The 12,081-nt window shown below is 34.6% G+C and overlaps 1 protein-coding gene across 2 annotated transcripts; it reads right to left on the bottom strand.

The window, feature by feature from the left end:
- Positions 1-788: 788 nt before the first annotated feature.
- On the bottom strand, positions 789-10,154 carry LOC125666579 (uncharacterized). 2 transcript variants are annotated; one of them, XM_048899759.2, is made up of 6 exons: positions 9,856-10,153; positions 7,092-7,223; positions 5,088-5,147; positions 3,059-3,334; positions 2,662-2,844; positions 789-1,584 (listed from the first exon to the last, which is right to left on the bottom strand). In XM_048899759.2, the coding sequence occupies exons 1-6, from the start codon at positions 9,980-9,982 to the stop codon at positions 1,004-1,006; spliced, it is 1,359 nt and encodes a 452-aa protein (XP_048755716.2). In that variant the 5' UTR covers positions 9,983-10,153; the 3' UTR covers positions 789-1,003. The 2 variants fall into 2 exon arrangements, with proteins under 2 accessions (XP_048755716.2, XP_048755717.2); XM_048899760.2 differs by lacking the exon at positions 5,088-5,147 and having other exon boundaries at positions 9,856-10,154.
- Positions 10,155-12,081: the final 1,927 nt, after the last annotated feature.

The raw sequence follows: 12,081 nt of genomic DNA, 5'->3' as shown, positions 1-12,081 counted from the left end.
CATGTAAGTTGTTACAATCAGTTTATATGAAAAGTTCAAAACATCAATTATCAAAGACAAAAATCATAAAATACAAATAATAACATCCTCCTTCCTTCCATTGGGATATTACTGATATTGTGATGGTTAAATACAGACGCTTTCAACAAGCCATAATGTATCCCTGAATTTCTTCCCCTGTGTACTTTTTGTCCTATTGCATTGAAAAACAATTTGAACCATTATCATAAAATGACAAAAGTTAACTTTGTGTATTCAGGATGGTAGCGAAGTAGCTGGAAATGTCCTGATCAGGAAACAAGGCTAACGGTCGACAGGGGATGCTTACTACTCCTAGGCACCTGATCCCACCTCTAGTATACCTGATCAGGATATAGGGCTCACGGCGGGTGTGACCGGTCAACAGGGGATGCTTACTCCTCCTAGGCACCTGATCCCACCTCTGGTGTGTCCAGGGGTCCGTGTTTGCCCGACTGTCTATTTTGTATTGCTTATAGGAGTTATGAGAGTGATAACTGTTCGTTATTTTCACCTTGCATATCCAGGAATCCGTGTTTGCCCAACTATCTATTTTGTATTGCTTGTGGGAGTTATGAGATTGATTACTGTTCGTTATCTTCACCTTTCATAGCTTGGATGGACATTTCTGGAGAAATTCCTGGTCTATGCTATTTGAAAGTATGGAATTGTCTGTACTTTTAATAGCGTACTGTCAATTGAAGAACCTTAATTTTTACACAAAAGACAACGAAATTTTATGCCATTGATATTGAATGAACAACAAAATGTTTATATTTTTATCTAAATTGTCTTAAGAAAATCCAAATAGATATTTCCCATATTCCAGTCCACTCACTTGTCTGTTGCATCCTTATCCTGGTTCAGGTATCTAATGATTGCTGAATGAATATCGAATGCAACAATTATGGAGCTTTAAAAGTATCACTGCTATTCATACATTCACAAGTAGAACAGGCAACAACGCAATCTTAACATAACATTGTCACACTTTGCAACATCCATAGGAGCGACGAAATTTCAGAACATTGAATATTCTGTTGCTGTATTCATCGTAAAAGTCCTGATGTGAGAGGAAAGCCGTGAAGTCTTCCAAGAAATAAGCCATCGTTAAAGGTGTGGGAAAGTGCCTGATGAGCATCCTTCTGCAATGGCGTTCGTCCACGTCAGCAAGAATGGCCCAGAACTTAACGAAATCTTCCTCCCCCAGAATGAAATTTTTCTTACGAAAGCTTTCCGTAGAGAAAATGTTAAACAGACCCATCACCATTGGTTTAACTTTGCCGGCCTTTTCATGAGGTGCTACGGCCCCAACCGTTCCGTCGAGGTAGCTGATGTAATCATCAACTGAAATATCTTTTCCAGGTCCAGTTTTGAAAATATGCTCGTTCCACCATTTCTTTTGGTCACCTTCCTTCATTGCTGTGTTTCTAGCTCCCAGAAGCTTACGGATCTCTTCTAACTTGGCGTTGGTTTTCTTCATGTCGTCTACACTGATGACGCCGTCTTTATCAGCATCAAGAAGCTTGGCCCATTGGCGCCATTTACGTCGTAAAAACCAAGTCTCTGGTATAATATAAAAAATATAATTAGTATGTGTTTGTGTTTCTATGTATTCATGCCCATCTTTCAAGGACAAAAGGTTGTGATCGATCTCTCACAAAACTTTACACATCACGTTACTAAATATATAAATGCTGAATACTACCATGCGTGTTTGCAATGAAATAGCCTGATTCAACATACAGATAAATAATGGATGAGGCATATGCTGGATAACATGAACTTAACATGAACACAGTTAGGAATGTTATGAGATTGATCAAGATAGGGGATGCTTACTCCTCCTAGGCACCTGATCCCACCTCGTATGTGTCCAGGGGTCCGTGTTTACCCAACTCTCTATTTTGTATTGTTTATAGCAGTTATGAGATTGATCACTGTTCGTTATCTTCACCTTTCCTTATATAGGAGTTATGAGATTGATCACTGATCGTTATCTTCACCTTTATAGGAGTTATGAGATTGATCACTGATCGTTATCTTCACCTTTATAGGAGTTATGAGATTGATCACTGTTCGTTATCTTCACCTTTATAGGAGTTACGAGATTGATCACTGTTCGTTATCTTCACCTTTATAGGAGTTACGAGATTGATCACTGTTCGTTATCTTCACCTTTATAGGAGTTACGAGATTGATCACTGTTCGTTATCTTCACCTTTATAGGAGTTATGAGATTGATGACTGTTCGTTATCTTCACCTTTATAGGAGTTACGAGATTGATGACTGTTCGTTATCTTCACCTTTATAGGAGTTATGAGATTGATCACTGTTCGTTATCTTCACTTTTCCTTACTGATGTATATATAACACGTATCTATTACTGAAGCGTGACAGCACATACAATCATATATTTTTAGAACTGGAATACATTTCTTATATTTACATTCAGCTTTTATTCATGTTCACTACTGCAGATGACTATCATTACAATGTGAAAAGATATCAAAGGCAGAAAAATGGATATGAAAAATTTTCAGATAGCCTCCATCAGGTCTGTGATATAAATAGCATCCTAAGTCAGAACAAAAATTCAATAAGAAATGAATGTAAAAACATTGAACTACGATTAAACTTACTTTGCATTGGAACAACAAGGAACAAACTGATGAGGACGTAAGCTGCATACGGCATCAGCACCGCCAGCTCTCCTATCTTGGTGTTACGATAAAAGTTGTAGAACTCTGGATGACATTGTTGAATGTTAGTCTTATTGTTTGAGGTGTTTGTGGCGTCGTAGAAAGGTATGATTTTTGTAGCTCCTGTAGAAATATTGGTATTTATTCAAATTTCAAGTCAGATGCTGTTAATGGTGAACAAACATTTAGAAATATGAATAGGTTCTATGATATACGAAATACTTTAGTAGCTTGTTAGCAGGTACATGTGCATTGTATTCCGCTTCAGTAAACGCACGTCAGCTGTCTCTATTGTATCATTTATTTTTCATTACCTGGATAAATGTCTCGAACTTACCTGCAACACACAAACCGAAATTTGCAATATACAACCCCATTCCTAGGAAAAACAAATGCCCGCCACATTTTTTCTTTCCCTCGAGGTCGCCCCTGGACACGCGATTCTTGCGATAAGTGTCACACAGGACCAATATGCGACACAGAAAGGCGTATAAGATGGTGGCACACATGACTCCACCCTCTGCCTGTATAAATGACGTCATATCCTCCTCTTCCTCCACTTTGCCTTTGCCATTTAATCTCTTTTTGTAACACTCTCCCTTGTATATTAGGCCTTTAAAACAATATACAAAGGGATTAGAATTTGTAAAAGGTAAAGAGATATCATGTATGTTCTTCACAATGAAAATGCACTTATAATATGAGGTCAAATAAATAAGGATATAAAAAGCACTGAAAATGACCAACGACACGACTCTTCATAGTTGAATACATGTAACCATTGTTTTGTTAATATTTTGTAAATATTGTCCAAATCATGGTACATTCACAAAACCATTTATTTTTCTTATGAATGAAAGGTGAAGATAACGAACAGTGATCAATCTCATAACTCCTGTAAGGAATATAAAATAAAGAGATGGACAAACACGGACCCCTATATATACCAGAGGTGGGTGTAAGATTTAATTTGCATTTTCCAAATTTATCCGGATTATTTTTCACATACTTTTTATATCCAATTTTGTCAGAATGTAAAATTTTAGAACTGAATATTCTTGCACGGGATTTTGCTTGCTATGGTGAATTCAAGGTGTTTGACCCTATATTCACAGATACATAGGAAAATAATCACGGTAATTATCTTTATAGTGATAGTATGAATACATTGTTGACTTATTATGTTTTGACATATCGTATTTTTATTGTAAACAAGGTTAATCATAATCTCGAGTAGGTCTATGAGATGTAAACAATCGTTCACATAGTCATGTCAGATATTATATTTATTTGCTTAAATTATTCAGCAGTGTCAGTATTACTAGTTATTATATTAAGTATTTTATAGTGTATTACTAGGTCAGTCTATGGTACAACATTTCAGTAATAGATATAATGCACAGCATACTTGTAAGTTTGTTTATTTATTCTTCATTGTAGTCAATCTTTTCCCTTGTAACCTATGTGGTGAAAATAAAGATGAAAACGGGAAACGAATAGACAATTATTTATGAAGTGTGATAAGGAAAACCGTCTCATTCACTATAGTGGGATCAGACAAACACGGACTCCTATATATACCAGAGGTGGGATCAGACAAACACGGACCCCTATATATACCAGAGGTGTAATAAAGGTTGAAAGATCTATTATAGTTTTTTTAGCTTTGATTTTCCCTTGTAAGTAAAAATTCTTATGGGCCAAATACATTGTGTCAGAAATCAGTATGTTGAATAATATCGTTTCAGTGGATGTTTTTAAAAAGTGAACAAAAGTGATTTTTTAAAAACAAAATACCTTTTAATGTAAATGCAAAATTAAAAACTATTAGAGTCTATATTAAAAGCATTGCAACTATTTCAGTTAATTTTGAAATGTATGAGTGGAGTATGAATGGTTGGTATGAGTGACTATATATCCATTGTATATCTTACCTATAAAAGTATATAATATGATGCACTTAATTTCTATTTGTACAATGGACAATGCTAATAAAAAAAAAAAGCCTTGCAACTATTCGTGAAAGCACTAATTATAATTTTAGTTAATAGCAGTTTATGTATCCAGACTGCTTTTAAAGCAAAATAGATTCTTAAGGTAAAGCATAGTAAAGTCCGGGAAATTATATTCGACACAAAGTCGACGAAAATGAGTCCACTGTGACAACACTTGAGCTTGATCTGTAAACTTATATTGGAATGGATGGGATGGGTATTATTCAGGGTTCACAAACAATACCAACACCATAAACAAGTACGTGACATTACAATTCGTTCATGACATAACTAAACTTCTCTAAAATACTTTTTATTTTTTTCAACCGATTAATTTACATTCGACATGCACGTGTATAAATTCTGACTTACCGTAAACAATATACGATATAGAAAAGGCAAGTGCAGCTAGCCATATGATTTGTTGGAGAACTGAAATGAGTAGAATTGAAAATAAATCAATGTATTTTTAATCTTGGTTATCAACGTAATCATGAAAGGTGACGATAATGAACATTGATCAATATCATAACTCTTAAATAAGGAACACAGAATAAAGAATTGGGCAAACACGGACCCCTGGACACACCAGAGGTGGGATCAGACAAATACGGACCCCTGGACACACCAGAGGTGGGATCAGACAAACACGGACCCCTGGACACACCAGAGGTGGGATAAGACAAACACAGACCCCTGGACACACCAGAGGTGGGATCAGACAAACACGGACCCCTGGACACACCAGAGGTGGGATCAGGTGCCTAGGAGGAGTAAGCATTCCCTATACCTTGATCATGTTAATGGAGTTATCCGTAATCACAATATATGTGTCTAGAACAGTCTAACAATCAATATGACCCAATGCATTAGAAAACCATAACAACCATAGAATTTGCGAAATGCTGATTTTAAACGAAACCCAAGTAACATCAACTTGTTTGTCAGTAGCCTGCCTCGATTTGAAAACTGATCATGCGCAGGTCTTGCGTATCGAATCAGCTGAGGAATATAAGCACCATATGCAGTTGATAATGGAATATTGCTACATAAATATCGAAATTTGACGATGGAGAAACTGTAGTCATCCCGTTTGTCATACAGTTGAGTTGTCAGTTTGCTGTTAATGTCTACTTTCAATAAGATATCTAAGTATGAAGAAGAGGTCAACGACTCCGTGGTGTATTTTATTTCAAGTTAACAGGGATATATCGAATCGACACATGAATGAAAGTTACTATTGTTAATTGTGGATACATGTATATCTAAATGTCGAATTGAAGGCCACAGCAAGAGATTTTTTATACCCACGTAGTAGTATATGATTAAAGTGTTCGAATAAATTCTGCTTCATAAGAATATAAAACAGGTAACATAACAAAGGAGCACTATTCGTGTCCATGGGAATTCCGACAGACTGTTGGAAGACCTGATCACCAAAGACCTCGAAGATAATGTCAATGAGGAACTCCAGCATATTTTTTATTTCAACTTCAGAGTACTTGTGCGTGGAATCAGAGTGGTGTTTAACATAGTAATTTGTGGGATGACTGATCACTAGATATGAATATTTCCGTTTTCCAGTTTTGTTGAAGAAGCAACTGTCTATGATGTCAAATAGTCTAGTCTTTAATCTAATTTCTTATGTAATTCTCCAATTCAGTAATAACAAAAACACACAAATAATCAGTTTTCCTTGTCGTCTGGTAAACAATGCTCTACTCACCTGAGCGTTTTAAGATAACTGAGATGCTTAAAACCATAAAACTGTTTCCTCTATGTAAGGGAAACAGTTTGACCGTATGCAAAATCATAAACAAAACTGGAGGAACAGTTAGAAAAGTCTAATTACAAATTATATAGTAATTAGGTAAATAAGTACAGTTGTACTGTGCAACCACGATCCATTCGGGAGTTGTAATTATCATATTCTTTGTTTGAAAACTAAACTATTGTGATAGTTTTACGATGCGTTATTTATTAGAAACATGAAAACTTTACTGTGCACCATTGAAACATTGCAAGATGATATTTTGTATCAGTCTATTTGATTATTTCAACATCATCAACACTTTCACTAGAATGAAACAGATGAAACAGAATGTACATAAAGCCTGTAGGTGTTATCCGTCATTTGGTATGATGTGCTACAGCCACCTCTAAAATGTTAGTGACTATTGCAAGAACTATTTGTAAATATCAAATTATTGTAATAATCAAATATGGACCTTTACTGCAAAGAGCAAACATACAGAAAGTCAAGCTTTTGAAAACTTTAGATTCCGGGTCAGAAAATTAATAAAAAAGGGAAATTTATAAAAAAAAAAAATTAAAAGTTAAAACTGAAAATAAAGAGATCTGAATGATCAAACTCACTCGACATTTCGAACCACTCGTGTAGAATTTCCCAGATATTTCTGTCATCTCGATCATATCTAATCGACGTCTGTGACCTAGGAACAGGTGGAATTCTCGTCGAAAATATGGCATCGTAAGATGGCGGGGGGTCTGAAAAAGAAAGATATTACTAAAAAAAAAGTTACTCACTCAGCCATTAAGGAAGACCATATGGTCGATCAGTGAATATTATCTATTGAAGATAAGTACTATATTCTAGTCAGAATCACACAGAAAATAGCGCTGGAAATAGTCCCATTTTATGATACCTAGGTATGTATTACGTGAAAGTATTCAGAATGAAGGTGAACTCAGTCGAAAAGATGATCTTTTACCTGAAACAAATATGAAAATTCGTATTCCTACGCCGCCTACTGTCTCCTCAGTTTATACTTCTACAATTTTGTAATTCTACGATTGGCATATATATAATCTTAGCATTGTTATTATTTATCATTCATTTATATTATTCTGGAAACAATGTTATTCTTTCATATAGGAATATTTGTGTTGTATTAATTTTTTTCTTCTTGATGTACATGTAGTCAAGCTAAAAGCCGTTTGTGCTCGCGTGTGTCTGTGTGTTTGTGTGTGTGTGTGTCTTGATAATGAAATGAAATATAGTTCCGCGAAATCCGCATATATAAACAAAAAGATATACATGTATACCATATTCCAAAGGATAAAAACATTTGAGCAACTATATTTGAGTAGGTTTGATTTGAACATATTTTATAGTATAAATATACAAAGGGATTGGTTACAAAGTATAGCAACTTAGAAAACCTCCCCATTGACTTGAATATAAATAAAGTTACAACCATTAAAATCTATGTATTCATTATATTTCATCGGATTACTGCACGTTATTTTCCCTCGACATGTTACACCTATCGAAAAGCATCAACAAAACAAAAAACTGGCATTTAGATTGGAAGGAAATATACTTCTGCTAAATCCCCATAGAAACCCCAAATATCAATACACACGTAGGAGCTAATATATTATTGCCTGTATTCGTAATGACAGTGGTATATGTATATGCATGAGCAATGTCATGAAAGCATTTGAAGCCCTTTTAACATTCACTGGTGTAAAGTATATTAAAAGGTGTGTAAATGTAAATTTTGCGATGTATTCAGATTCACTAGCAAACTAGCTGTGTGTTGGTTGTTTAAAATCCTGCTCGAGAATTTTTCACTCATATGGAGACGTTACCATTGCTGGTGAAGGGCTGCAACATTTAGGCCTATGCTCGGCGCTTATACGACCTTTGACAAGGAAGGGATCTTTATCATACCACACCTGCTGTGACACGGGGTCTCGGTTTTTACGGTCTCATCCGAAGGACCGCCCCATTTAGTCGCAAGGGGTACTGATGAGGACCTATTTTAATCCGGGTCCCCACGGGAGGCAAACTGTGCGTAATTTTCCGAATTATGTTTACATTTCAAAGCTTAAATACATTATGAATAAATATACTAATTTTTAAAAACGATAATTTACACTTAGTTTGACTGTACGCAAATTTCTGCAATAGGAGTAAAAACACTCATGTGCAAATCTTTCTTGCCCTCCGTTTTCATGCGCCAGAAAGCACCCGGGTGCGAAATTTGCGTAGATGTAAAATTATCAAAAGTTTATATATGTAAACTTTGTATTGATCACCTTCAATATACAGTACCTGACATTGCTCAGACGAAGAAAACAGTAACAACTGATAACCAGAATAGTTTTTTATGATACAAGTTTCGCTTAATAAAATAACATACATTACGTCACATTAACATGACCTAATATAATGAAAAGAACAATTCGACTATTGACTAAATGTGTAAAGTTTTTTTTAAATTTCATTTGATATCTTTAATCAACAGGTCGATCACTTTAATGGCATAAAAGCATGAAATTTGAACTCTTTAGTAACCAGCGTAAATAGGGTCCTTGATGCAGAATCGTGTTGTTAAATGAGGACCTCCCTGGATCAAAATTGGACAATAATTAAAAAAATTTACCATGATGTAAATTTATCTCAGCAAATATTTCTGAAAATCTCAGAAAAGTAAATCTACGATAATGCCGTCGATGTGAAAGCTTCCTTAAACTTATATCAATATTTTGTATATTCTAGGTTAATCTGTTTAAGAACAGAAAATATAAATAAACTTCTGGATATATTTACATGCTAAAAATAATCTAAGATATCTCCAGTAATCCGCATGGTCGATTCGTAATCTCCATGGATTTATTAGTTTAGTTTTGTTCTTTTCTAAAATATTTCTCATGGCAAATGAGCAAGCTTAAGGTAGCTTAATTAACGACACACATAAACAATCAAAGTATTGATGTAAAGCCACGCACTATAAGATTTACTGTAAATTCTGGAATATTATGGATATGTCTGTTTTGTTATATGGAGAGTCATATAACGATAAAGGAACAATAAACATGGTTAGAATTGAAAATCACGAAGCTGTTGTATAACCTGAAATTAACTGTAGTATGATATTACATGGAAGAATGCGAATCGTTTAATTTTGCAACATTCACGGTTGAGAACCCGTTTGCGTTTCATCTTGAATCCATGCCAAATCACCTCGTAGGGTACGCAGGCAGATTGAGTTTCATTTATAACTATATGTGTCATACACAATAAATCTATAAATAACATGTACAGTTAATCAGTCCATATTGAAATGAAGATTCAGCAGTGCTGTAATTATACATCATATATTCAACTTACTAATCTCCTGTACATCCTCTGGGGTGATGACATCCGAAGCTCCTGGATTAATGTTGGGTAGATCAGAAACTACAGGGCCCGAATACTCCGGGGGTGAAGAAGGAGGCAGACCTTTCTTCTCCATCATGAGATAATTCCCCCCAACTGTCACTCAAAGTAGATTGTTCCTTTGATTAATTTGAGGTGTTATTTTGACAACACGGTGTATAATGCCAAATGTAATGCTTACCAAGATGTACATCTATATTTGGTATTGCGAAATATCATATTGATTTCCTTTAAGGTTGTCATGGGGGTATTTATTTATAGGTTGAAAAGGTAGGTAGGACAAAGCCTTGACGATACAGGTGTTGTTATTTAAATCGCGTCTTCTCGGGTGTTTCCGCGTTTGCCGGAAATGTTCGAGATATTCTAACCTTCTGCCAAATTGAAAGAAGGACATTCGACTGTTATTAGTGTAATAGTACAGAAACTGTCATACAGGAAAATTGGCAGGGACAAATAAAAAAAATAATAAAGAAATAAACTAAATCTTTCATCATTAGATATTGATGCAAACACATTTTACACTTACTTGAAGAATTACTATATTGATTATGTTAACATGCAACTTCAAAACACTGAATTCTCTAAACGTGGAAAATTACACTTCTACCGTAAAATTAGGAAGAACTATGAATTACAAAACAATTTGAAATTCCCAATTGCAAACGTACAATGTAGTATGCTCTAGATTAACAAAACTAAGACTATCTGCTCACCCTATAGAAACCGGAACTGGTAGATATTCAAAACCATGTATCCCAAAAGAATGCCGTTTTTGTCAGTTTTGTAAAACTACTGTTGAAGATTAGTTAAACTTTTTATTTGACTGTTTTATGTATAGAGATATAAGAAAGAAATATCACCCTTTAAACATCTATAATTCAGATGATGATATATCAAAGGAAAATCATTGTCAAGTACTATGCAACCCTGTCAATGTAGTTTATGCTAGAAGGTTATGTGAATTCTTATTTGAATGATTTGAATTGCGCAAGAAAAGTAGAGTGCTGTAATTATATTACTAATATTATATATACAATACTAAATTGCATCCATACCGTTTAATACGTCACATGTACATGTGGGGTATGTATGTATATGTATTCAAATATGTATATTAACTGTATGTACTTGTATTATCATATATCTCATTGTTTAACATGATTGTATGCCGACATGTTTGGTGAATCAATAAATTGAATTGAATTGAAATTTACAGCGTGACCACTCGGGTTCAGCCATATTTTCTCCAAATGTAAAACATTCGTGATGTGGGAATATGGCAATAGCTTTGAGAAATTTTCCAGTTTTTTTTTTTTTTTTTTTTTTTTTTTTTTTACATTGGGTAGTAGAATCTCGCTTCAATTTGGAAAATATTGTTCGTTATTAAGACAATTTCTTATTTCCTGGAGCTCATGATGCAAACAATTGTACAATTTTAATGGATACCTTTCTACAAATTACCAGTGATTTAGGTGTTCCATTATCGGATGAAAAAACGGAGGGTCCAACTACATATACACGTACAGTGTTCTTGGGTTTAGGTATAGACTCCGTGAATCAGTCAATTTTTACACCAAACGACAAAGTGGAAGCTTTGCAGAAGGAAATACGTGAAATTCAAGGCAAATCCAAAATCACATTAAAGCAGCTTCAGTCATTAGCAGGCTCATTGTCATTCATAACAAAGGCGTTCCCAGCAGGTAGGGCATTTACATGTCGCTTGTATGGGTTAATGTCCAGTGTCTCTAGACCACATCACTATACAGTGGAACCTCGTTAATCCGGACACTTTGGTTCCCAACAAAATCGTCCGGATAAATGAAGCGTCCGGATAATTGAATCGCATATTTTCTATCTTTACATAAGTAACCAATATGTGCCTACTTTATTGATGCATAGTGAATTAAACACATTCTATCATTGGATTTGACCATTTGCATTAGTAAATAAATTATGATAATGTTAACATTTACATGTATTTCAAAGCACTAAAATTTAATGTACGTGTTCAGTGTATTTGCCTGTGCTTACATTGTACATACATATGATCCTTACAAATAAATATACAAAACTGTGTACCGTATGCACTAAAACAAATAATGAAGCACTTTATGTAACTATAAGTAAATAAATCATTAGTAACTAACATAATCATTTACACTTCAAACATTTCATCAC

This window comes from Ostrea edulis, chromosome 10, assembly GCF_947568905.1.
Source record: "Ostrea edulis chromosome 10, xbOstEdul1.1, whole genome shotgun sequence".
NCBI lineage: Eukaryota > Metazoa > Mollusca > Bivalvia > Ostreida > Ostreidae > Ostrea > Ostrea edulis.
Note: the sequence above shows the minus strand (reverse complement) of the source record. Positions and strands in the feature narration are given on the sequence as shown.

Bases quoted from the DNA above. Each gene is read 5' to 3' on its own strand.
- LOC125666579 (XM_048899759.2), bottom strand. From the start codon at position 9,982: ATGATGGAGAAGAAAGGTCTGCCTCCTTCTTCACCCCCGGAGTATTCG. The intron at 7,224-9,855 runs GTAAGTTGAATA...TTTCTTTTTCAG, and splicing joins AGAGGATGTACAGGAGATTA to ACCCCCCGCCATCTTACGAT. The intron at 5,148-7,091 runs GTGAGTTTGATC...TACTCATTTCAG, and splicing joins CGAGTGGTTCGAAATGTCGA to TTCTCCAACAAATCATATGG.